The sequence below is a fragment of the Electrona antarctica genome (genome assembly GCF_951216825.1).
Source record: "Electrona antarctica genome assembly, chromosome: 14".
Classification (NCBI taxonomy): Eukaryota; Metazoa; Chordata; class Actinopteri; order Myctophiformes; family Myctophidae; genus Electrona; species Electrona antarctica.
Window position 1 is genome coordinate 49,909,155 of NC_136795.1, and position 27,000 is coordinate 49,936,154.

General features: G+C 43.9%; 1 protein-coding gene across 1 annotated transcript in view; it reads left to right on the plus strand.

The window, feature by feature from the left end:
• The window catches only part of LOC306937627 (myosin-10-like), a 198,123-nt gene that overhangs the window by 132,177 nt on the left and 38,946 nt on the right, over nucleotides 1–27,000 (plus strand). Inside the window, exons 16-26 of the mRNA XM_079521502.1 lie at nucleotides 3,180–3,294; nucleotides 10,773–10,966; nucleotides 12,339–12,460; nucleotides 14,624–14,693; nucleotides 15,911–16,071; nucleotides 18,084–18,192; nucleotides 19,229–19,360; nucleotides 21,828–22,034; nucleotides 22,997–23,134; nucleotides 23,466–23,589; nucleotides 24,953–25,124. Of these exons, the coding sequence (XP_079377628.1) occupies nucleotides 3,180–3,294; nucleotides 10,773–10,966; nucleotides 12,339–12,460; nucleotides 14,624–14,693; nucleotides 15,911–16,071; nucleotides 18,084–18,192; nucleotides 19,229–19,360; nucleotides 21,828–22,034; nucleotides 22,997–23,134; nucleotides 23,466–23,589; nucleotides 24,953–25,124 (1,544 nt within the window). The remainder of the gene's footprint in view (nucleotides 1–3,179; nucleotides 3,295–10,772; nucleotides 10,967–12,338; nucleotides 12,461–14,623; nucleotides 14,694–15,910; nucleotides 16,072–18,083; nucleotides 18,193–19,228; nucleotides 19,361–21,827; nucleotides 22,035–22,996; nucleotides 23,135–23,465; nucleotides 23,590–24,952; nucleotides 25,125–27,000) is intronic.

The window sequence follows — 27,000 nt, forward strand, 5'->3', positions numbered from 1 at the left end:
CTTTTATAGCGCCACCAGGAGGACGACTTTTATGACATTTTTTGATATTTTAATCCTCCAGATTCTGTTCAAAAATCCCGCAAATCGTTACACAGTATCTCTATAGTCATGTGCTCAAGACGGATCTGTCCGATATTTCATTTTCCATCCTAATTGGCTAACATTGGCTTTCAAAGTTTGCAGGATTGGCCCGTTATGAACAAAACGCCTCAAATCATGAACGCAGTGTGCAATTTACATGAAATCTTTCACACACTTTCCTACTAGGCTGAGGAACATTTCCCACCCTTTTCACATTAGCCTGTTATAGCGCCACCAACATGTGGATTTTTGGCAAAACACATTTTTGGAACAAAATGCCTCAAATCATCCAATTGCCATCAAAGGCGTAAGAACAAATGGCACCCTTTTCACATTGGCCTATTATATAGGAGACCTGTGTACTTTTTTAATTTGTAATAGTTTATTGGGGAAATTTGTTCTCTGCATTTTAGTTAGCATCCACTGTGCAGAACTCTGGACCAACGGCTGTAACTTTAACTGTAACTTTAACTTTAAGCTCATAGTGCGGCACCGAGTGCCGCGCTATGAGCTTGTAGGCCTGCTATTTTTGAAAAAATCGTGAAAATGTGGCGCAAATCTTTGAATATATATTATTTCAGTGAACGTTTTTAACTCATATCTTTGCTTCTGGGGTGGGGGGGGGACAACATATCTTCAGATCTGCAGCCAATTACAGATAATTCTGGGGGTCCTTGACATTCAAATGTTTGAGAACAACTGACATAGAAACATGGGTTTTTAAGACACCTGTCAGGATTTAGAAGTATTTTTTTAGAATCGTCCTCAGGGTTAACCAAGTCCCATATGATGACTTTTACTTGAGAAACTTGACTCTTAATAGGTTGGTCTAGACTAGACGTTGAGTCTAGACTATAGGTCTAGAGATCTAACACCATTTGGATTTGAAATCTCAGAAAATAAGTGTAATCCAGCTCTGAAGAATTGGTGGCTGGTATTAAAAATATTAAGTATTGCAAACCCTGACCTTCAAACTGCACTGGGGCCCCTTTTCCACCGGGGTTGAACCGGTTCGGTTCTTTCTTCCCGCCAAATATTGAACCAGTTCAGAGTGTTTCCACTGAAAATGAGTTGGTTCCGAACCATAAACGTTCGTTCCCAATGTGAACCACAAAAACGGTGGTTCAGCTTTGTAATTGCACGCAGCGCTTTGTGAACCGAGACAGTAGGTTGGAACTTGTCAGTGGGTTGGAACTTGGGAGGACGAAGACACACGCAACATAACATAACATAACAGATAAACGATGCAGCAAAAAAATTTATCTATCTTCAAAGAATGTGCAATGGTCTGATGAAGAAACTGATTGTTTGTTGTCCGTATGGGCATCTCCTGACTGTTTCAGGAGAAGTTGGAGAGTACCCAGAGAAAGGCCAAATTATATTCGGCATTGGTAGAAGAGTTGGCGAAAGCTCGGTTCACTCGAACGGCAGAGCAAATAATCAATAAACTAAAGAAACTAAAATCGGATTACCGCGATGCCAAAAAGGAGTTGTCCAAAAGTGGAGCGGGGTATCATAGAGCTATAAAAGGCTGATGCCTTTCCCTATTATGACATCATGGACGGGGCATTGGGACATAGACCTGCAAACCAGCTGTTGATCCATACAGGTTTTTTGGATTAAAAAAAAAGAAAAAAGATCTGCATTAACAGCACGAACGCTCGCAGATATTCTATGCGATCAACCATCTTGAAAGCATGCAGGGAACAAAAATACGTTAATTGCCAACGCAAACATGAGACGATCCAAACGTACGGATGCATCGCGATCCAGAATCCAGCTGAGGCTTGCGGGGCATATCGGATAGTTGTAATAACTTGTAACCCTACTGTGACATCACAACCTCGTGGATACTGTTTACATCGGCTTGTGTTGTGCAACGCCCTCGGGGTGCCTGCGTGTATGACGAATCCTCCTCCTTTTCAACATTTTGTGTTTAGGTACAATAGCGCCACCAAATCTGGTGGAAATGCAGCCGGTTCGTGACCGGTTCGCAAAAAGCACCAAGGTTCGGAACCGCACTGGTTCTGAACGTTCTTTTGGTGGAAAGGGGGTCTGGGTGTCATTGGGTATGTGATAATAGGCGAACATTTGGTGAAAATAGCAGATCTACAAGCTCACAACGCATCGCATTATGATGGTTTTGTAGCGGGCTTGTAGATTATTATATATATTTTTTTTTTGGGGGGGGGGGGGGGGGTATTTTAATGATGTTTAGGACACAAGAAACACTTTCCTGATGTTTTTCCTTCCTGGACTACAAGTCACGCCTCCACGCAGCCCTCCCCCCTTTCCACAAGGAGGGGCAGTGCAGCAAAGGATTATGGTCATTGTGGGAATTCAACAATCCCTCAAACCCTATAGTCAAACACACAGACTTATTTTTGGCCATAGGGTATTTCAAATTGCACTACTGTTATCTACTGCAGGTTCTCAACCCGTGGGTCGTGACCCTCTGGGGGTTGCCAAATTATCTTGGGGGGTCCTCAAATTATTTTCAACCCCCCCCCCCCCCCCCCATATAATACACATACATACACCTTCCCTAATGATATATCTGGTTTCAGTATTTATTTATGGTGTATTGTCTCTATTATTAAGGTTATTGTAGTGGGGGGCGGGGGTCCCGAGACAGTGCCAAAGTATCTCTGGGGGTCCCCGGCCAAAGACGTTGAGAACCCCTGATCTACTACAAATACTATTACCATTGAGCGACTGCAGTTTCTTCCGGCGGTGAAATGTCCCTTTAACTCATTCAGGACGGGAACCCCTTTTGGTGTTATTATATTATGCTTCAGCTGTTGATCTGCTATTTTCGAAAAATCGGGAAACTGTGGTCCAAATCTTTTAATATATTATTTCAGAGCGAATGTTTTTAACTCAAATCTTTGCTTCTGGGAGGGTGCCTGGAACTACATATTTTCAGATGGGGGTCGGCGGCCAATTACATATATCTCCGGGGGTCCTTGACATGAAATATTGAGCACCAGTGATATAGAAACATAGGTATTTCAGAAAATGATTTAGAAGACATTTTTTTAAATTTCGACTTTAGGCCTAAATGGGTTAAGCATAATGGTCTTCTGCCTCCTCCTCAGGTGGACTACAAGGCTGACGAGTGGCTGATGAAGAACATGGATCCCCTGAATGACAACGTGGCCACGCTGCTGCACCAGTCAACTGACAAGTTTGTGTCCGAGCTCTGGAAAGACGGTGAGTCCCACCACGCTCGTGAAGCTCACCATGGTAATAGCCTATATATATATTTTAGACAAACAGTTTCAGCCACCTGCCTCATACCCTGTGGCTATGCTGCCATTGCGTGTCACATGAGGTGATATATCCGGTGTATTTACGTCCATGTGACGTCCATTAATATGCATTGTCCTGTCCAAATAAACAAATAAAGTAAGTAAGTAAGTAAGTAAGTAATATATAGTACACATATGTATTATGTATCCTATACCATAATATATAATATAGTATATTATACTGATTGGTGATCTGGGAATAAAAGGGACAAGGTCTGACGGATACAAAGATCCGGATGTAGCCAGAATATATAGCAAAGATTGGACCGTAATGCTCATAATATATGTCTTATGTATACTGCACACGCGCACGCACGCACGCACGCACACAGACACACATGGACGGCACGGCACGCACAGCATATAATGTACAGTGTTGTCATAAATATACGGTAAAAACGGTAAATGTAAAAACGGAATGTCTAACTACTAGGATAAAGCGTTTCCAAACAAAGCAGTAGTCTGTACAAGAGACATAGTCCAGAGACACATTATTATCTGTCATAGCCAAAGGAATGATTGATAAGTTATCTTTTCTACTCCAGTTGAGCACACAATGTTTTTGTTTTGAAGAGATTTTTTGTATGTATATTTTTGCTGGAATGACAAACCAAATGGAATGGATGTGATTAAGTAACAAGTTTAACAAGATTACGTTTTAATCATCTATGATAACCGAATGTCAGCCTGAAATAATAAGAGTGCTTTGGTAAAGGCGCATGGAGTATTCCACTGAATTAAGTCATATTTAACTGTTGAATCCTATTCTCCCATTTTATCCCCACTGTCGGGCAGCAGAAACCATGTATTTCCATATATATATTTGAAACACAAATGCAGGTTGTGAGCTTGTGGATCGGTTGTTTTGGCTATTATATACTTTTTTTGGGGGGAGGCCAGGTTGTAAGTGGTTAAGTCTGTCTGTTAGCTTGTGACTAAATAAGTACTACATTGGAATGCAACATTTCCTGAAAAGTATAAATTGGGAAATACAAGGTTTCTGCCCGACAGCAACGAGATGAAAAGTGTGCAGCAAATCACTGAACGTTTGTGATAACTTGGAGTGTGATATTTGTGTGTGCGTGTGTGCGTGCGTGCGTGCGTGCGTGCGTGCTTGCGTGCGTGCGAGTGTACTGTGTACACCTAAAAAAATATATTTTCGTCACCGCTAAACCCTATATCCCTAAGCCTTTTTTTTTTACTATTTTGAAAAACATTTTTGAATAGTTCAACTAGCCAATCTACATTGACACGTTGTGAGCTTGTAGACTGGCCATTTTAACTATTCAAAAATGTTTAGCAAAATTGTAAAAAAAAAAAAGGCAAAGAAGTTCAGGTATAAGGGGTTTAGCGGTGACGAAAATGGAGCCCATAGGCTATCTTCTCCCTCACGGTCCTGTCTTTCTCTTCCCTGTGTCTCATGCCTACGTGTCTATATTTATAGACATTCAGACGTTTCAGAGAGCGTCTTTCTATGACAATGTCTCTGGCGTGCTCCATGAGGCTCCAGGTGATCGATAAGGACACTTCTCTTTGTGTGACACTGGCTTCTCCCTCGCTGTGTGTAGCTGTACCAGTGTTGTTTTCGTCGACTAAAACTATGACAAAAAATGTTCGTCGACTACCTTTTTCCACTGAGGAAAACTACATGGAAACTAAATGAAAACTAAGCTATGATGACTAAAACCGAGACTAAATATACTGACAATTTTGTCAACAAATACAAACTAGACTAAAATGCTAGGAAGGGACTAGTGGACAAGAGATCCAGTATAAGACATTTTACACTTGGTTGCATGCTGAAAATAGCCGATCTACAAGTTCACAACGCGTCACAAGAGCTTGTACAGTTGGGTGCCACCGATATTGTCCCTTATCATTTGACCCATTTAGGCCTGACCTCAAAAGTTTTCTGAAATAAATATTTTCACGATTTTTCAAAAATAGCAGACCTACAAGCTCGTAGCGCGCCACTCGGTGGCGCGCTATGAGCTTGTAGATCTGCTATTTTTCAATAGCTAAATTATAACATAGTTTAAAACACCAAAAGGGGTTCCCGCCCAAAATGGGTTAACTGTCCTTTTGCGCAGATCACGCAAACCTCAGCAAAAAGAAAAGGACAATATCGATGGCCTCCAACTGTAGATCTGCTATTTTCAGCAAGTGTAAAAACAGTCATTACGACGGCATCAATGCCCGACAAAATACATTTTAGTCGACTAAATCAACTGTAGATTTAGTCGACTAAAACTAGACTAAACACTAAAACATTCCAGGTGACTAAAATGTCTCTCTATTCAAGAGACTATGACTAAAACTAAAATCAAAATGTGCTGCCAAAAACAACAGTGGGTTGTACGGTTATATAGGCCTCATCAGCAGTGTTGTTTTTGGCAGCAAATTTAGATTTTTTGTTTTTAAGTCATAGTCTTTTGAATAGTTTTCATTTAGTTTTAAGTCACATTTCTGTCACCTGGAATGTGTTTGTGTTAGTCTAGTTTTGGTCGACTAAATGTCATGTGATTTTAGTCGACTAAATCTACGGTTGATTTAGTCGACTGAAATGTATTTTGGCGGGCCTTGATGCCGTTGTAATGGCTGATTTTACACTTAAAAAAATAGACAATCTACAAGCTCACAACGCGTTGCGTAGCTTGTAGATCGGCTATTTTAAGCATGCAACCAAGTGTGAAATGACTTATACTGGATTCCCTTCCTATAACATTTTAGTCTAGTTTTTATTTCTTTTTTTTTTGTATTTATGGTTTTTTATTGTTCATACCAGCAGCAGTTGGTCACAACATACAGTATCTCGCATATATACAGGGAGAAAATAGAAATTAGGGGGTACAAACATGTTTAGTTTTTTCCCTAGAGGACGACCTCCTGCCTCCACACCCACCCTCCCTCCCTCCGCCTGACAGTGACACTTATTGGAAAAAAAACAAAATACAAAAAAATACAAAAAAAAAGTACAAAAATGAGAATAGCTCTGTTCATCATCAGCACTCCTTCCAGTACACCCTACCTACAGCCTCCACCCGCCTACACTGCGCATGACCAAACCTGCCTCCGAGCCCAGGCCTATATGCATATTTGCACCTCAACCTGCAGTCAGTGGGTGAACACACCTCATGGTGTCTCGTCTGTGGGTAACCTCTGTAGGTTTTTGAAGTACTGTATGAATGGGTTCCATTTTAGAACAAATTTACCGTTGGAGCCCCTGAGTGAATATTTAATTTTCTCGAGTTGGAGGAAGTACATTACGTCATTTAACCATTGGGAAAAGAAAGGTGGCTGGGCAGCCTTCCAGTGCAGGAGAATCCTGCGTTTGGCTAGTAAGGACGTGAAAGCCACGATGTCTGTTTTCATAAGGTCCAGACGCAGGGACTCAGCAGGAGTGCCGAAGATGGCTAGTAGGGGACAAGGCTGTATATCCACTCCGAGCACCTTGGAGAGGGCCTTAAAAATGTATTCCCAGTAGAAGCGTAGTTTGGGGCAGTAGAAAAAAACATGTGACTAAGGTTGCATGGGGAACCATGGCATTTGTCACACTCATCTGTAACGTTTGGGTATATAGTGGACAGTCTCGCTTTAGAGTAATGGACTCTGTGTAAAACCTTAAATTGAATTAATCCGAGACGAGCACAGGAGGTGGTGGAGCTAACCTTGTCGATTGCACCATCCCACCATTTCTGAGTTGGTGCAATACCCAGTTCCTGTTCCCAAGCTGTCTTTGTTTTGTTGGTGGAGTGTTTATCAAGTGACATGATGTTAGAGTATAACTGCGAAATAACTGCCTTCTGATGAGATATCAGAATTAGTAAATCATCCCAGGGCTGAGTGGTGGGTAGCGCTAGCCTGGCTAATAAACCCGACTAATATCACACAACACTGTCGCGGTATATTAGTCTGGGCTGGCTCCACTTGGATTTCATTTCCCGGGGGGCGGGTTCAAACATTTTCTCTTTGACTTAATTGGTCAGAGCTACTGTCAGTCAAAGGTCTCAAGCATTGAACGTCACTGTACCAAAGCCCGCCCATATTGCATACCGTGTCCCGATTGGTCCGACCTGTTCTCGGTTGTAGGAAAGAGGCGTGCTACTGAGCCTCGCCAGACCGTAATCCGCTGGTAGGCAATTTTTTTTTGCCAACGGCTGATTCGGTCTGGTTTATTAACCAGGCTAGGGTAGCGCAGGGAAACCAGTAAACTTGGACGAGATGTAGGGCCCTTTTATGCATGTCTTAAGTACCAGGTCTTATTACTTAACTTAAGACCTGGAGGCGTGATCAATGCCATTTGGCTATTCTGAGTGGCCAAACAGCATTGACCACGCCTCCAGGTCTTAAGTTAAGTCATAAGACCTGGTACTTAAGACACGCATAATAGGGCCCGTAGTGTCTAATTTGGAAATATCTGAAAAGGTGTGATTGAGGTATAGAGTATCTGGAGCTCAGGGAGGTGAAACTGGAGAAGGTGCCCTCAGAGTATAAATCCCAGAAAGTCTTAATGCCCTTACGCTTCCATAATATGGAGAATGCCTCGTCTAATAAAGAAGGGGGAAATGCATGATTGTTCTGGATAGGGGCCTGTATGGAAGCGGAGGTGAACTTAAAGTGATGACGGAACTGGTACCAAATCTTTAGAGTGTTTAGCACTACTGGGTTATTAGTACAACTGGGAGGAGAAATTGGTAAGGAGGTAAAAAGTAGAGCTGAGAGAGAGGTGGACATGCAAGATTTAGCTTCTAGCTGGCACCAGGAGTTGTCTGAGTCTAGTAACCAAAATGATAGTTTATTGAAGTTGGCTGCCCAGTAATAATATAGAAAGTTTGGTAAAGCCAGCCCTCCGCTAATATTACAACTCTGGAGTAGTGATCTGTTGACTCTGGGTACCTTGCCGTTCCAGATGAATGATGTGATAGCCTGATTGATTGATTTGAAAAAAGATTTGGGCAGGAACAATGGGATTGATTGGAATAAGTAGAGGAATTTTGGTAGACAGTTCATTTTAACTGCATTCATTCTCCCAATAAGTGATAATGGGAGGCTACCCCATCTTTGAAAGTCGGACTTCATTTGTGTAAGGAGGGGAGTAAAATTCGCAGCGCAGAGAGATGAGGAGCGGGTTACGTTAACTCCAAGGTATTTGAAGCCAGAGTGACAAAGATTGAAAGGCACGTCTGCCTGCTGGAGTTGTAAAGCCGCTGGATTTATTGGGAAGCACTCGCTCTTCTGTAAATTCAGCTTGTATCCTGAGAAGGAGCCAAATTTCTCCAGAATTGAAAGGATGGAAGGAAGACAAGGGACAGGATTTTAGAGCAATAGGTCGTCTGCGTATAGTGATAACCTATGCTCCACACCTTCAGTGGCGTGCACAGACATTTAGAGGGGCAGGTGCTCAAGTAAAAAAAGGGCACCTTGTGCAGCCCGTGGAACCGGCCGGTTGCCTTAACCCATTTTGGGCGGGAACCCCTTTTGGTGTTAGCATTATGTTATGCTTTAGCTATTGAAAAATAGCAGATCTACAAGCTCATAGCGCGCCACCGAGTGGCGCGCTACGAGCTTGTAGGTCTGCTATTTTTGAAAAAAAATAGATTTTTTTTTTTTTTCAAAAGGGCACATTGCCAAAAGGGCAGGGGGTGCTCTAGCACCCCCTAGTGTCTATCTGTGCACGCCACTGCACACCTTCACGTGTTATGCCCTGAAAAGAAGCAGTTTTTATTTCTTGACGAAATTGTCGATATATTTAGTCTTAGTTTTAGTCATCGTAGCTTAGTTTTCATTTAGTTTCCATTTAGTTTTCGTCGGTGGAAAAAGGCAGTCGACGAACATTTTTCGTCATAGTTTTAGTCGACGAAAACAACACTGCTCATCAGTCCCTTGCTCTCTCTCTCTCTCTCTCATAGCTGCACTTTGTTCCTCTGGCTTTGCATGGCTGGACTGCCTTTGTACTGATACTGACAATATCAGTCCATACATCTGCAACAACAAATGGTCATGAGTCATGACTAAAAAAAATAATAATCACAGAGCTATTAGATCTAGATCTCACCTAGACACAGGAACTGACGTGAATTTTGACCTGATGGTCAAGATTAAATTTATCCCCTGAGCAAGCGGGATATAGCAGGGGATATTTGCTATTATCTCAATGGTATACATGTCAGCACTTACGCAGGAAACTGGAGTCAAATCCGTGGTAGAGGAGGAAAGCTACATAGTGCAGCTTTACCCATTTACATCGTGAATAGGCCATTCACAATTTTTCTACAAGATCTGGTACTTTTGATTTTTTTATTTATTTTTTTACAAATCGGGAGTTGGGGTAATTGCCAATACTTATTATAGTAAGTAAGTATACTGACATATTGGCTAAACCGATATCGGCCTGGCTCTAGTCAGGTATTTGCCTTCCAACGTCATCCATCATGGCAGCCATTCTGTTACATTTTAAAGATGGAGTGCCACCATTTTTGTAGTTTTCCATGTGTCTATGAGGTGGCAGTACTTCATTAGACACCCTGGAGTCGTTTTTATGTGCAATGGTGTATTAACTTTGTATTTAGGGTTTCTTCCTGGAGGCTGAACCCTTGACAGTCAAACGGGCCAATGAAATAAACAGTAATATAGTGACATCACACTATCAGCCCCTCCCCTAACCCCTCCCCCTTTATCATACAACTACAGCTGTGGGTGCGGCTTCAGGTCAGGTGGATCACCACCTATCACTACCCACCAGGCAAACCAGGCATACCTAATGAACTGGTGGGCGTGCCCACATAAAAACAACATTTTAACAAATACTGTACACTTTTTGGAAGAAATGATACCTCCTTATATAACAATAAGACCTGGTGATCGTGTTTTAGGGTGTGAAAAAAATCACGGCACTCCATCTTTAAAGGTGTGTACAGTATGATGACGATCTGCCCTGGCTGTGCTTTGGTGTCCAGTTCTGCCTGACTGGAGAGCTTGCTGGACTCAGTGGAGTGTGTGAGAGAAGCAAGCCTTGCACGGATAGTGTTGCTGTAGCACAGTACTACATCAAGGACCCACAATCAACTGTCTTTTGACTAAAACAGTAAAAAACGGCTTCCTTGGAAACTACACATTTCATGGACAACATTCTCTGATGAATATCCAATCAAAATGTTGTCAGAAATGCGTATATAAATTGAGTATCAAGGCTTTGCCCTTTTCTACTGTGATTTATTCACATCTCACCTTTAGTGATGTACTATTCCAGTCAAGTCAAGTAGTATCACACTAGATCCTATTATTCACAACTGTGTACACTTCACTATCGTTACAACAAATCTCTCTCTCTCTCTCTCTCTCTCTCTCTCTCTCTCTCTCTCTCTCTCTCTCCAATCCTAGTTGATCGTATTGTGGGTCTGGACCAGGTGGCAGGCATGAACGAGACGGCATTCGGCGCGGCCTACAAGACTAAAAAGGGCATGTTCCGCACCGTGGGCCAGCTGTACAAGGAGCAGCTGTCCAAGCTCATGGCCACGCTGAGGAACACCAACCCCAACTTTGTCCGCTGCATCATACCCAACCATGAGAAGAGGGTGAGTGTCATCTTGTTCATAATAATTATGACTCAACTGACTGATACATTATTATGTCAGACAGGGACGTGCACACATAGACCTCAAAGGGGGGCTTCAGCCCCTGCCCTTTTACCCGTCTGTAAAACAACTGCCCTTTAGACCACAAATGCAGGATTTACTATGGTGGAAGAAATGCACAAGCCACTCCTTTCCTTTCCATGACATACCCAAAGGCTGCATTCAGGACAATTGCTTTTTTCCAAAGTCTCCTGAACTTGAACGCAGCATTTTGTGTTGAACAAATTTGTTTAGAAGTCCATGTCATACGCCGCATCTCCACTAGCTAAAGAGTGCTGGGTTGCGCCCCGAAAATAGCTGATCTACAAGCTCTCAACGTGTTGCAGCGTGGCACGTTGTGAGCTTGTAGATCTGCTATTTTTGTCCAAAAGTGCCCTCTTATGGATTTCAGCCCCTGCCTCTCTAAAGGCCTATTCATAGTCTGGATTTTCGGTGGTGAGGTGACCACCGCTCCGGTGGTGAGCTGACCACCAGGGCTGAAATAACGTTGAGCGGTGGTGAGTAAAAACAGAGAGAAGGGCTGGAGCGGTGGCAGTGGTTTGCTCTTCACCGTGGCTTGTGACGTCATGTTGTAGTTCGGTGGTCACCTCATCACCGAAAATCCAGACTATGTATGAGCCTTAACACTCTCTGCACGTCCCTGCATCTTGTTCATAATTATGTCAGTTGAACCATACATTTTATGGTGTCTGTTTTCAGGACTGACACCCCCCCCCCCCCCCCCCTAAAAAAAATAAAAAGATCTTTAGAAGAAGGTGAGTTAGATCTTGAGACTACTAGTCTCAAGTCAACTATCCAATCCTTTATGAGTTTCTTTTCAAAGCTTCTCCTAAATCAATCACTTAAATCCTCCTCAGAGGTCAGAGGGGTTTAATTACTTATATCGGATCGCCATAATGAACCAATATCGTCCATGTATCGTATCGTCAACCATTTATCGTGATACATATCGTATCGCTGTTCAAATGTATCGTTACACCCCTATATATATATATATATATATATATATATATATATATATATATATATATCTCTATCTATCTATCTATCTATCTATCTATCTATCTATCTATATATATATATATATATATAGAGAGAGAGAGAGAGAGAGAGATATATATATATATATATATATATATATATAGTAGCAGCGGTACACTTACTAGTAATACAATTGGAGCGACACTGGACTGAGTAACTTTCTTCTCCTAAGAGGCTTGTTATATGTTTTGTCCTTGTCTTAATTCCAAATCCTGCTCCTTCTTCTCATCTTCCTCGACGCCCCCCTCCTCTTCCTCTGCCTCCCCCCCAGGCAGGTAAATTGGACCCCCACCTGGTCCTGGACCAGCTGAGGTGTAATGGCGTTCTGGAGGGCATCCGTATCTGTAGGCAAGGCTTCCCCAACCGCATCGTTTTCCAGGAGTTCCGGCAGAGGTACCGCAATGACACTGTTGCTTTTGGCAGCACATTTTGATTTTAGTTTTAGTCGTTAGTCTCTTGAATAGTTTTAATTTAGTTTTAGTCACATTTTTAGTCACCTGGAATGTCTTAGTGTTAGTCTAGTCTTAGTCGACTAAATGTCATGTGATTTTAGTCGACTGAATTTACAGTTGATTTAGTCGACTAAAAAGTATTTTGGCGGGCCTCGATGCCGTCGTAATGACTGTTTTTACACTTGCTGAAAATAGCTGATCTATAAGCTCACAACGCGTTGCGCTGCGACGCGTTGTGAGCTTGTAGATCGGCTATTTTCAGCATGCAACCAAGTGTAAAATGACTTATACTGGATCTCTTGTCCACTATTTTAGTCTAGTTTTTATTTGTTGACAAAAGTGTCATCATAGCTTAGTTCTCATTTAGTTTCCATTTAGTTTTCGTCGGTGGAAAAAGGTAGTCGACAAACATTTTTCGTCTTAGTTTTAGTTGACGAATACAACACTGCTGCAATCATGTACCTTTTATCACATAAAGCCTTGACATCTCTATGAAAAAGCGAGGTATATAGTGCTTAGGGCTGGTTAAAACGATGCATTTGTATAAAACACATAAACACATTTTCATAAAAATTATTGAATGTTTTGTACCAAGACCATGTTTTTCAGACACATAAATGAATGGATGATTTGGGTCACTTGTCTATGTTTTTGTCTATGTATACTAGTCATGTCTTCGGTTCGGTTCCATTCTATTTTATTCTGTTCTATAGCAAGAGTAGAGTAGATCAGAACCAAATGGAATCATTTGGTTCTGATCTACTCTTTTCTGTCCCTCTTCTAGTGTCGCAGTCCCGCCCCCTCGCGAGACCCGGAAAAGAAATCCCCGTTCATTTTCCTCATAGACTTTTCGAATACGCTCTTTATTTAAAGACGTTTACACCGCGGACAAAGCCAACTCTTGTCGTGACAAATCATGACAATAAACACAATGTTTTGGGCCGAACAAATAATTAGAAAGAAGAAAAAAACGGCAGGTTACAACACTTTTTTTTTAGTTTTTCTTCTTTGTAATTATTTGTTTGGTCCAAAATATTTGTTGTCATGATTTGTCACGACAAGAGTTTGTCCGCGGTGTAAACGTCTTTAAATAAATACTTTTTGAAATGTCTAGGGGGAAAATGCATTGGAAACTATATTTCCTGGGCCTGGCGTCGTCATGAAAGGGGGCGGGACTGCGACGCTCTATTCTCCCATCTCCAACTGAGCTGAAAGTATCTCTCTGTTCCACTCTTACTGGACACGGATGTATGTGTGTGTGTGTGTGTGTGTGTGTGTGTGTGATCCTTAAGGCCTCATTCACACGTATCAAACAAATGTTCTGTGCTCTGTCTGTGATAACACCACGAACGCCCGGGGGTATTTAGGACCATTAAATCAGAACGCCCAGCGATTTTCAGCAACGGAGCACATTTAGCGACGCACCAGGCGCTATCCCGGATGTAGCCGAAGTAGCTTGATGTAGCCAAAACACTCCCGAGGCGATCGACAACAACGGGAGGTATGATTAATTCTAACGCGACTAGCGACGGGACCGCGATGGGCCGTCTAAAATATAATCTTTGCTTAGAATTGGACGGAATGATTTAGATCAAGAGTTATTCACGTTTTAAGATTTTCGGTCTCATCAGCTAAAATGGGGGGGAACATTTTCGATGACGTCCCAACCGGAAATTACATCGAATGTTGCGCAACATACGCTCCCAGCCTGTGGAGCGATGCGCTCGGTTTTGGATATCAATACATCTCCATCCTTTTATTAATCTCCGTCCTGAGCGCTGGGCGTTACTATTTGATAGAACGGAGAACTCCGTCCTTGCCGCTCGGGGTGGTCATCACAGACAGAGCACAGAACATTCGTTTGATACGTGTGAATGAGGCCTTAACAGTGACTCCATGTACTTTGTTGATGGATGAAAGATAGATGATGTTTGATCTCCACAGAACTCCACCTGTCACGAGTACATAGACAGCCCCCCCCCCTCTGCCCTCTTGGACTCTCTCTCTCTCTCTCTCTCTCTCTCTCAGCTTGGAGGTACAGTGCAATGCTTATACTGTGGTTTCAGCCATCAAACTCTATCTCTCTCTCTGTTCTTCTGGGCAGGTATGAAATACTCACTCCAAATGCCATTCCCAAGGGTTTCATGGACGGCAAGCAGGCCTGTGAGAGAATGGTAAAGATCCGGATCTCTTGTAATGATAACAGACAAAGTAATATTGTACTTTGAATTACCACTGTAAGAAGCAAAAAGGACCTACAGTAGATAAGTTTGTCAGTGTTCAAGAATATCATAAATGTACGTATGTCCAACATTCTCAAATCAATAGGATTTGTAACCACCACTCATTATACAACAGGTCGTTTTCGAGGAAGCAATCTGATTGGTTGAAGTAGCCATTTGTAGCCGTGCTTCAAACGAGCATGATGGCACGCCTAATCAAAACATCAAAATCAGCTGTGCTGTTCTCCCAGAGCGGAGGGTTGCTATGCTACCGATCTAGTGGCTACATGTGTCATAAAAAAATATGATTTTTTTTTTCTTGTGTAATATTGCTTAAAGGGCCACTTAACCCCTTTTGCAACCAGGTCTTATTTCAATGATGTTTGGGGGACAAGAAACACTTTCCTGGGGTTTTTGTGTGGGTAATATGTGTTTTTTAGATATTTTAGTATTTCAAAGTGTCCATGGGCTCCATGATGTCATGGACACTGGGCTCACTTACTTCCTGGACTACATGTTGTCTCAGTAAAACAGCCCTCCCCCCTATCCACAAGGAGGAGCAGTGCACCAAATCATTATGGGAATTGTAGTCCAGGAAGGAAGTGAGCCCAGTGTCCATGACATCATGGAGCCCGTGGACACTTTGAAATACTGAAATATCTAAAAACACAAATTACTTAATTAATTAAAATAAGATCTGGTTGCAAAAGGGGTGAAGTGGCCCTTTAACCCATTTTGGGGCGGGAACCCCTTTTGGTGTTTCAAGCTCGTGGTGTACAAGCTCGTAGCGCGGCACCGAGTGTCGCGCTACAAGCTTGTAGGTCTGCTATTTTTGAAAAATCGTGAAAATGTGGCTCAAATTTGGAATATAAGGCTATATCCTTTCAGAGCGAACATTTTTAACTCAAATCTTTGCTTCTGGGGGGTCCCTGGCTGGAACAACATATTTTGAGATGGGGGTTAACGTTGGAGGCCAATTACATGTAATTCTAGGGGTCCTTCTAGGGGTCCTTGAGAACCACTGACATAGAAACAGAGGTTTATCAGAAAACTGTCATGATTTGGAAGACATTTGTAGAATCGTCCTCAGGTCTAAATGGGTTCATTAACACATCTCATCCCTATTCCCTGCCCATCCCTCCCCGTCCATCCGTCCGTCCTCTGTATAGATCCGCGCTCTGGAGCTGGACCTCAACTTGTTCCGTATTGGCCAGAGTAAGATCTTCTTCCGGGCCGGAGTCCTGGCACACCTGGAGGAGGAGCGAGACCTGAAGATCACTGACATCATCATCTACTTCCAGGCCGCCTGTCGGGGATACCTGGCACGCAAGTATGAGTCCATGCACACAGTGGCGTGCACAGATAGACACTTGGGGGTGCTAGGGCAGGGGTTCTCAACCCGTGGGTCGCGACCCCCCGGGGGGGGTCGCCAAATAATTTTGGGGGGGTCCCCAAATTAGAGAAATGAAGAGTTTACAAACTTGACATAGTACACATAGTACATGCATAAACTTTCCTTAATGATTATATCTGGTTTCAGTATTTATTCATGATGTATTTTCACTATTATTATGGTTATTGTAGCGGGCAATTTGTATTGGGGGTGGGGAGGGGGGCGGGGCGGGGGTCACGAGACACGGCCAAAGCATTTATGGGGGTCCCCGGATCAAAACGTTGAGAACCCCTGTGCTAGAGCACCACCTGCCCTGGCCCTCTGGACAGCAATGTGCCCTTTTGGAGAAAAAAAACCCCCAAAAAAGCTTTTTTTTGTACAGTGTACAGTCTGTGGAATATAGTAACATTGATCAATTCTTGATTAAAAAAAGCTTCTAATATATTATTTATGCCCCAAAATCTATAAATCTCAAACTATTTAGGCAACCGGCCGGTTCCACGTGCTGCACAAGGTGTATGTTTTTTTGGACCAATCGGTTGGATCAACCGATTTATTTTTGGCATATTGACATATTATTGCTTCTAGTAAGCTACTAAAAAGGTTGGAGTCAACTTAACACACAGTGTTCTGTCCTGCTCCTGTCTCCCTGTCCCGTGTCTGCCCTGCTCCTGTCTCCCTGTCCTGTGTCTGTCCTGCTCCTGTCTCCCTGTCCTGTGTCTGCCCTGCTCCTGTCTCCCTGTCCCGTGTCTGTCCTGCTCCTGTCTCCCTGTCCTGTGTCTGCCCTGCTCCTGTCTCCCTGTCCTGTGTCTGTCCTGCTCCTGTCTCCATGTCCTGTGTCTGTCCTGCTCCTGTCTCCCTGCCCTGTGTCTGCCCTGCTCCTGTCTCCCTGTCCTGTGTCTGTCCTGCTCCTGTCTCCCTGTCCTGTGTCTGTCCTGCTCCTGTCTCCCTGTCCTGTGTCTGCCCTGCTCATGTATCCATGTCCTGTGTCTGTCCTGCTCCTGTCTCCCTGTCCTGTGTCTGCCCTGCTCCTGTCTCCCTGTCCTGTGTCTGTCCTGCTCCTGTCTCCCTGTCCTGTGTCTGTCCTGCTCCTGTCTCCCTGTCCTGTGTCTGTCCTGCTCCTGTCTCCCTGTCCTGTCTGTCCTGCTCCTGTCTCCCTGTCCTGTGTCTGCCCTGCTCCTGTCTCCCTGTCCTGTGTCTGTCCTGCTCCTGTCTCCCTGTCCTGTGTCTGCCCTGCTCCTGTCTCCCTGCCCCGTGTCTGTCCTGCTCCTGTCTCCCTGTCCTGTGTCTGTCCTGCTCCTGTCTCCCTGTCCTGTGTCTGTCCTGCTCCTGTCTCCCTGTCCTGTGTCTGTCCTGCTCCTGTCTCCCTGTCCTGTGTCTGTCCTGCTCCTGTCTCCCTGTCCTGTGTCTGTCCTGCTCCTGTCTCCCTGTCCTGTGTCTGTCCTGCTCCTGTCTCCCTGTCCTGTGTCTGTCCTGCTCCTGTCTCCCTGTCCTGTGTCTGCCCTGCTCATGTCTCCCTGTCCTGTCTGTCCTGCTCCTGTCTCCCTGTCCTGTGTCTGTCCTGCTCCTGTCTCCCTGTCCTGTGTCTGCCCTGCTCCTGTCTCCCTGTCCTGTGTCTGTCCTGCTCCTGTCTCCCTGTCCTGTGTCTGCCCTGCTCCTGTCTCCCTGTCCTGTGTCTGCCCTGCTCCTGTCTCCCTGTCCTGTGTCTGCCCTGCTCCTGTCTCCCTGTCCTGTGTCTGCCCTGCTCCTGTCTCCCTGTCCTGTGTCTGCCCTGCTCCTGTCTCCCTGTCCTGTGTCTGCCCTGCTCCTGTCTCCCTGTCCTGTGTCTGCCCTGCTCCTGTCTCCCTGTCCTGTGTCTGCCCTGCTCCTGTCTCCCTGTCCTGTGTCTGTCCTGCTCCTGTCTCCCTGCCCCGTGTCTGTCCTGCTCCTGTCTCCATGTGTGGCTGCAGGGCCTTCGCTAAGAAGCAGCAGCAGCTCAGCGCCCTGAAGGTTCTGCAGAGGAACTGTTTCGCTTACCTGAAGCTACGCCACTGGCAGTGGTGGAGACTCTTCACGAAGGTGTGTGTGTGTGTGTGTGTGTGTGCGTGCGTGCGTGCGTGCGTGCGTGCGTGCGTGCGTGCGTGCGTGCGTGCGTGCGTGCGTGCGTGCGTGCGTGCGTGCGTGCGTGCGTGCGTGCGCACACATTTACTTTAAAATGTATCAATGATCACATGTTTGAGACATTTTTAAATTAACCATTGTTTTAGTTGTGCTTTAAAAGTGCACACAAAGTGGGACTTTCCCTTAGAGCTTAGACAGTGACCGGGGAGGCTATTCCATCATATTCCAACTTGCACCTTGCACACAAGGACAACACCGACATACAGTACGACCGGCATACGCAGGCCATTACAGTACTTGCGCGCTCTGCTTGCGCAAGTAATAATAAATGAATAATAGAGCACCAAAGTCTGACCTCAATATCGCTAGAGAGCACTAAGTCTACGGGTTTGTGTATTTTTTTATTTGTATTATAATCCCCATAGGCCCTATAGTATGGGGATTATAATACAAATGGGATCCATCATCCCCCTATGGCATAGGGGGATCCTCATATAAGATGAACTGACTGCGAGAAAACGTTAATGTTACTGCTGCATTTTAGCTAGAAACAGACTGAAACAAATATGTGAGTGACTGGCTGTCGATACAGAGCCACGTCCCGATTTATTTTATTTAACTACATTGCAAAATAATTAGCATTACTTTTGACAGTGCAGAAACATAATTGCCTTCCTTGATGTATTAATGAGCATCAACGACCATCACCTGGGCACAGTCACACCCAGCTCCCCTCTACAGTGCTGCTACTTCTACTGAAAGTGTCTCATTTCTCTCCAAAATAACTTGAATATGATGGAATATGATTAAAGTTCACATTACATATCACACACACCATACTTCACTAGCCCCCCTAAAAATCATTTTTTAAATTGTATTACATCGATTCATATCGTCGGGATTAATATCGATATATATATCGATATACGATATATCGTTACATGCCTAAATACTAATAATAATTAAGTTCCTCTCTGTGTGTTGTCCCACCTAGGTGAAGCCACTGCTGCAGGTGACGCGGCAGGAGGAGGAGATGCAGGCCAAAGATGAAGAGCTGGTCAAAGTCAAGGAGAAGCAAAGCAAGGTGGAGGGAGAGCTGGTGGAGATGGAGAGGAAACACCAGCAGGTCAGTCCCAACTTCCAACCACACCCACCCTCTGGAGAGCTACAGTGTCCATATTATATATACGTATTATACTATATATACTTCAAAATCTGCATGCATATATCGGCTAGGACAGGAGTGGGCAACTTTGACGATGGTTAGGGCCACTATAGTTCCACACTCACTCCAGAGGGCCACTATAGTTCCACACTCACTCCAGAGGGCCACTATATAGTTCCACATCCACTCCAGAGGGCCACTATAGTTCCGTACACTCACTCCAGAGGGCCACTATAGTTCCACACTCACTCCAGAGGGCCACTATAGTTCCACACTCACTCCAGAGGGCCACTATATAGTTCCACATCCACTCCAGAGGGCCACTATAGTTCCGTACACTCACTCTAGAGGGCCACTATAGTTCCGTACACTCACTCCAGAGAGCCACTATAGTTCCGTACACTCACTCCAGCGTGCCACTATAGTTCCACACTCACTCCAGAGGGCCACTATAGTTCCACACTCACTCCAGAGGGCCACTATAGTTCCACACTCACTCCAGAGGGCCACTATATTTCCACGCTCACTCCAGAGGGCCACTATAGTTCCACACTCACTCCAGAGGGCCACTATAGTTCCACATCACTCCAGAGGGCCACTATAGTTCCCCACTCACTCCAGAGGGCCACTATAGTTCCCCACTCACTCCAGAGGGCCACTATAGTTCCACACTCACTCCAGAGGGCCACTATAGTTCCACACTCACTCCAGAGGGCCACTATAGTTCCACACTCACTCCAGAGGGCCACTATATTTCCACGCTCACTCCAGAGGGCCACTATATTTCCACGCTCACTCCAGAGGGCCACTATAGTTCCACACTCACTCCAGAGGGCCACTATAGTTCCACATCACTCCAGAGGGCCACTATAGTTCCCCACTCACTCCAGAGGGCCACTATAGTTCCACACTCACTCCAGAGGGCCACTATAGTTCCACACTCACTCCAGAGGGCCACTATAGTTCCACACCAGGAAATGAATCCCAATGCATTTTTCCCATAGACATTTCAAAAAGTATTTATTTAAAGACGGTTACGCTACGGACAAAGCCAACTCGAGTCGTGACAACTCATGACAACACAAACAATATTTTGGACCAAACAAATAATTACAAAGAAGAAAAACAACAAAAAAGTGTTGTAACCTGCCGTTTTTTTCTTCTTTCTAATTATTTTTTCGCCCCCAAAAATTGTGTTTGTTGTCATGATTTGTCACGACTCGAGTTGGCTTTGTCCGCGGCGTAAACGTCTTTAAATAAATACTTTCTGAAATGTCTATGAGGAAAATGAACGGAGAATCATTTCCTGGTCCATGGTAGGGGGCGGGACTGCGACGCTCTATAGTTCCACACCCACTCCAGAGGGCCACTATAGTTCCACACTCACTCCAGAGGGCCACTATAGTTCCACACCCACTCCAGAGGGCCACTATAGTTCCACACTCACTCCAGAGGGCCACTATAGTTCCACACCCACTCCAGAGGGCCACTATAGTTCCACACCCACTCCAGAGGGCCACTATAGTTCCACACTCACTCCAGAGGGCCACTATAGTTCCACACTCACTCCAGAGGGCCACATTGCATATTACTGTTGTAGCAAAAACAACAAAAATCTACAAGCTCAAAATGCATCACAGTGCAATGCGTTTTGAGCTTGTAGTTCAGGTATTTTTTTGCTACTTTAGAATTAGAAATCCTGAAAAGTAACATTTTTTATTTAATTTCAAATGCCTTTAATTATATAGTTATGTTAACTTTATGAACTAAACAAATACATTGGACAAGACAATAACATTTTAATACTACTCATTCATTAAGCTACTAATTTAGACTGAAGTAATTAAAGCGGGTCATGTTTGCATGTTTGGAATTGTAACAGCTGAAATCATTAACCTGAGGGCCACATTAAGTCAAGGTGGGGGCCGCATGTGGCCCCCGAGCCGCCAGTTGCCCATGTATGGGCTAGGAGTAGGATATCACTGGTTAAGTTTGACTGATTTTGCAGGCATATTTGTTGGCTTATAGCCAATTAACTACTAATTACTGTAGACGAGGCTATATTTGGTATGTCCATATACATAATTTGAACCTGCCTGGGCTGCCGCATTCATGGAATAGATACGCATACGATATGTATTGTAGATACGCGTCACATTATAGGTCACTTTATTTTTAGTAGGCTAGTTCATTGATCCGGCGCCAGTTGTGTTATTGACCTGCAAGCCGAATGGAACATGGGAGCTGTTAACACACGCATGCATGCACTCCTGCATGCCCGCGCGCACACACACACACACACACACACACACACACACACACACACACACACACACACACACACACACACACACACACACACACACACACACACACACACTGAGACTGTTGTATAGTGTGACGTCTGGCCTCTGCTCTGCTCCTGTAGCTGGTGGAAGAGAAGAACATCCTGGCGGAGCAGCTCCAGGCCGAGACGGAGCTGTTTGCCGAGGCCGAGGAGATGAGGGCCCGTCTGGCCGCCAAGAAGCAGGAGCTGGAGGAGATCCTCCATGACCTGGAGTCCAGGGTGGAGGAGGAGGAGGAGAGGAGCCAGGGCCTGCAGAACGAGAAGAAGAAGATGCAGTCACACATTCAGGTACTGTATGTATGCTGTGTTCTGGGAGTGGTGGAGAAGAGTACATTTACTTAAGTACAGTGTTTGTACTTTCTCTCTCAGAGGCAAATATTGTACTATATTTGACAATAAATATTTGACAACTTTAGTTACTAGTTACTTTGTAGTTTTTGATTATTATTATTATTACAAAACATACATTAACCACTTAGCCCTATTATATACATTTCGGCAATTTGAAAATAGCCGATCTATACAGAGATCGGCTGTATGTATTTTATTATACGATCTCTTGTCCACTAGTCCCTTCCTAAAACTTAGTTTTTGGCATCGTAGCTAAGTTTTCATTTAGTTTTCGTCAGTGAAAAAAGCTAGCCGACGAACATCTTTCGTCATAGTTTTACAAAATCAAGTGTGTGTTTGTAGGACCTAGAGGAACAGTGTGTGTGTGTGTGTTTGTAGGACATAGAAGAACAGTATGTGTGTGTGTTTGTAGGACCTAGAAGAACAGTATAGGACATAGAAGAACAGTATGTGTGTGTTTGTAGGACCTGGAGGTACAGAATACAGTGTGTTTGTAGGACCTGGAGGTACAGTATACAGTGTGTTTGTAGGACCTGGAGGTACAGTATACAGTGTGTTTGTAGGACCTGGAGGAACAGTATACAGTGTGTTTGTAGGACATAGAAGAACAGTATGTGTGTGTTTGTAGGACCTGGAGGAACAGTATACAGTGTGTTTGTAGGACCTGGAGGAACAGTATACAGTGTGTTTGTAGGACATAGAAGAACAGTATGTGTGTGTTTGTAGGACCTGGAGGAACAGTATACAGTGTGTTTGTAGGACATAGAAGAACAGTATGTGTGTGTTTGTAGGACCTGGAGGAACAGTATACAGTGTGTTTGTAGGACCTGGAGGAACAGTATACAGTGTGTTTGTAGGACCTAGAAGAACAGTATGTGTGCGTGTGCGTGTGTTTGTAGGACCTGGAGGAACAGCTGGATGAAGAGGAGGCCGCCCGGCAGAAGCTGCAGTTGGAGAAGGTGACCGCCGAGGCCAAGATGAAGAAGTATGAAGAGGACATTCTGCTCCTGGAGGACCAGAACTCCAAGTTCCAGAAGGTGAGACGGATCCAAGAACACTTTGGGCCTACTCATCACGTCACTTTAAAACCCATTCTGGACGGGAACTCCGTTTGGTGTTTTAAACATTATGCTATAGCGTTGCAGTCCCCCTATCAGGGCCCAGGAAATGAATCCCTGTTCATGTTTTCCTCATAGACATTTCAAAAAGTATTTATTTAAAGACCTTTTTTTTTTTTACACAATAGGTAGTTAAACAACTAGTCGACTAGTAAACTATGCAACTAGTCAAAAATGACTAGAAGTGAATTTCTATGTACATTCACTTTTTGAAACAGTCAGTGCCATCTTTCCTTTGTTCCCCCTTCAGGAGAAGAAGCTGCTAGACGACCGCATCAATGAGATGACCTCCACGTTGGCTGAGGAAGAGGAGAAGGCCAAGAACCTGGGCAAGGTGAAGAACAAGCAGGAGATGATGATGGTCGACCTGGAAGGTAGGCGACAAGTCTAAAGTGTCTAAAGCGAACTTAAACGCAGTGACCACAGGGGGTTCTTGAGAAGAGTTGAGAGGTCTCCGTCCTGTTAATTAGTACACTCTGGACGGAGATTGATTAACAGGACGGAGATTAAGGATATCAAAAACAATCGCATCGGCCTGGGCCATGGCTCAATGGTCCAGGCACCTTGGCTGGTAATCCAGTCTGGCAGTGTGCCGCGGGTTCGACTCCCGATCCCGACGGCCTTTACTGCATGTCTTCCCCCCCCATCTCTCTCCCCATTTCCTGTCAGCCTACTGTCTGTCCCTCCATAAAAAATATAAAATAAAGGCGAAAGCCACAAAAAAACGATCGCATCGCTCCACAGGCTAGGAGCGCCTGTTGTGTAAACATTCGATGTTGCGCAACAGTGGGACGTCATCGAAAATGTTCCCCCCCCTGTTTAGCCGACGAGACCGAAAATCTTAAACCGTTAACTAAGGAGTAGTTTAATTTCACTTTCTAAACCTGAATCATATAGAACACTAGAAAGGAGGACCGCAGGGACAAATCTGTATTAAATGTGGGTGCTATGTACCCGAATGATGTGTGTCTGGACTTACAGTCAAATGTTTGGCCTAGAGTACAATAGAGAAATAAATAGTGCAATAAAGGGGTGCAGTACGTTTGGTAATGCTTACAAAGAAACAGTTGAATAGTTCAACTAGTCGATCTACATCAACACATCGTTGTGATTGATTGATTGATTGATTGATTGAAAACTTTATTGAAAATTAATTCAAAAGGATACAGACACAAGAAAGCCGTTAGGCTTGTTTCCGTTGTGGTCCTTTTGGGGAAAGGGGACATGGGGAGTAACAAAACAAAACAAACAAAATACAATTTGTATTTTGCCCTGACCCTGTTCCTTTTGGGGAAGGAAGGGGGGCAGGAGACAAAGACATAACAAGAAACAAAAACACAAACAAGGTACAAAAAACCCAACCAATAACCAATACAAACTAGATTTTTTTTGTTTTTTTGTTTAACATATTCTAATCTAAAAGGTCAGTATGGATTTAAAAAATGTAGGTCATGTTATCAGCCAACCATCTTTTTAATGTGCATTTAAAGTTTTCGAAGGAACTGATCAGCTTAAGGCTGGAAGGCAAGTCATTCCACTGAACTGCTGCAGAATATAGGAAAGATGATTTTCCCATATTGCTGTAAAAATTAGGGCTACCTCTGGTGTAGTGCCTGTGGGTATCACTAACCTTTAGAAAAGTAGTCACTGAAATACTTGGTTCTACATTATTTCTAATCCTGTGAACAAGGCACATTTTAAACTGGGATACTTTTGTCTCTTCTTGTTCCCTCGCAGAGCGACTGAAAAAGGAAGAGAAGACGCGGCAGGAGCTGGAGAAGGCAAAGCGGAAGCTGGACGGAGAGACGTCGGACTTCCAGGACCAGATAGCCGAGCTCCAGGCCCAGATAGAAGAGCTGAAAACCACACTAGCTAAGAAGGAAGAGGAGCTACAGGCACTACAAGCTAGGTACTGTTGGACCTCCTGAGAACAAGGCAGAGAGGAGAGGAGAGGCAAACTGACTCCACCTCAGCCCCTAATATAGCCACAGGCCCAAAAGCTCAACGGTTAAGGATTCACATGTGATGTCATGACATACTTTCTATTTGTGTTTTTTCTATTCACTTGCGGTCATTAAGGTCCACAGAATGAGAGGTCTGCTCTGCCGGAAACATCACGAAAAAAAGGTTATGGCCATTTTTGTATATCACACCATAGACAACCAATATAAGGCAAAATGTCATCATACTTTAAGTAGCATGTGACATGTCAAACCGGGGGGTTTTCATGATTCGGAATCCATTCCAAGCATTCGTTTTGCACGAAAAACACTCCTTGGCCTAAAAATGGCAATAGCCGTCATACAAATGTGATGAGGTCAGCACATTTGCTGGATTGCTGGATATGGCCGAATTTAGGCCAAGGAGTGTTTTTCGTGCAAAACTAATGCTTGGAATGGATTCACAATCATGAAAACCCCCTAGTTTGACATGTCACATGCTACTTAAAGTATGATGAAATTGTGCCTTATATTGGTTGTCTATGGTGTGGTATAGACAACCAATACGCGATATTTTTCCGGCAGAGCAGACCTCTCATTCTGTGGACCTAACAGGTCCTCTAAAATTGTTGGTGCTGGCCCCCCGGCTAATAGCTATCATGCATGCTAGAAAGGCAATATCATGGCGGATTATATGTTTTCGCCACACTGATACGCCAATTCACCATTTGACAGCCTTCTGATTGGTCCCTGACTGACTAGCCAGCAGGGGGCGGGGCTTGACAAAGGGTGAATTGTCCAAAACAATGACATCAGTCCGCTGGATTAGCCAGTGAGATGGTACAGTCAATGAGGATGTTTTTTAACCCATTCTGGGCGGGAACCCCTTTTGGTGTTTTAAGCATTCTGTTGTGCTTTAGCTATATTGAAAAATAGCAGATCTACAAGCTCATAGCGCGGCACCGAGTGCCGTGCTACGAGCTTGTAGATCTGCTATTTTTGTTAAATCGTGAAAATGTGGCGCAAATCTTTGAATATATATTCTTTCAGAGCGAACGTTGTTAAACTCAAATCTTTGCTTCTGGGGGAGTCCCTGGAACTACATATTTTCAGATGGGGGTCGGTGGCCAAATACAGGGGGTCCTTGACATGAAAAAGGTTGAGCACCACTGACATAGAAACATAGGTTTTTCAGAAAACTGTCAGGATTTAGAAGTATTGGGCCTCACAGTGACTCCATCATGGCCCATAGCACTTATCCTACCCCCTTAGATAGCACTTTTTAGACTTAGATAGCACTTGAAACAGACTTATAGCATGTCATGTAGATAGCACAATAATTGCATTGTATGTAGTCATAGCACATCATAGTACATATGTATAGCATATAGTGTAGCACCCCGGTACCGTCTTAAAGGGAATAACGGGGCGTTTGAGTTTGTTAACTTAACCTCTGTATAACCCTGTATTTATAGAATAAACCACAAGGCTGAATAACTTGACTTTAACTGTAAACTAGCAGATCTACAAGCTCAGTATACCTATTTTAAAGAAATATACCAGACCACACTTTAAATGTAAATCAGATTTACTGATAGGGTTAATAAAGTTATTTGCTTTTACAAATGTGTTTAACCCTTTTTAAAGTAGTAAAGAAAATAATAAAAACATGAAATATACAATACAGTAGACAATACAATACAAGAATGGTAAACCCTTTTTAGAATGAACCAACAATAGGCCTTGTAGGCCTTGTAATATAACCAATTAGACACAAGCCTTTATTTAAACCAGTGAAACCAAATAAACTCTACCTATTGTAGAGTCCCTTAATTACCTTCAATG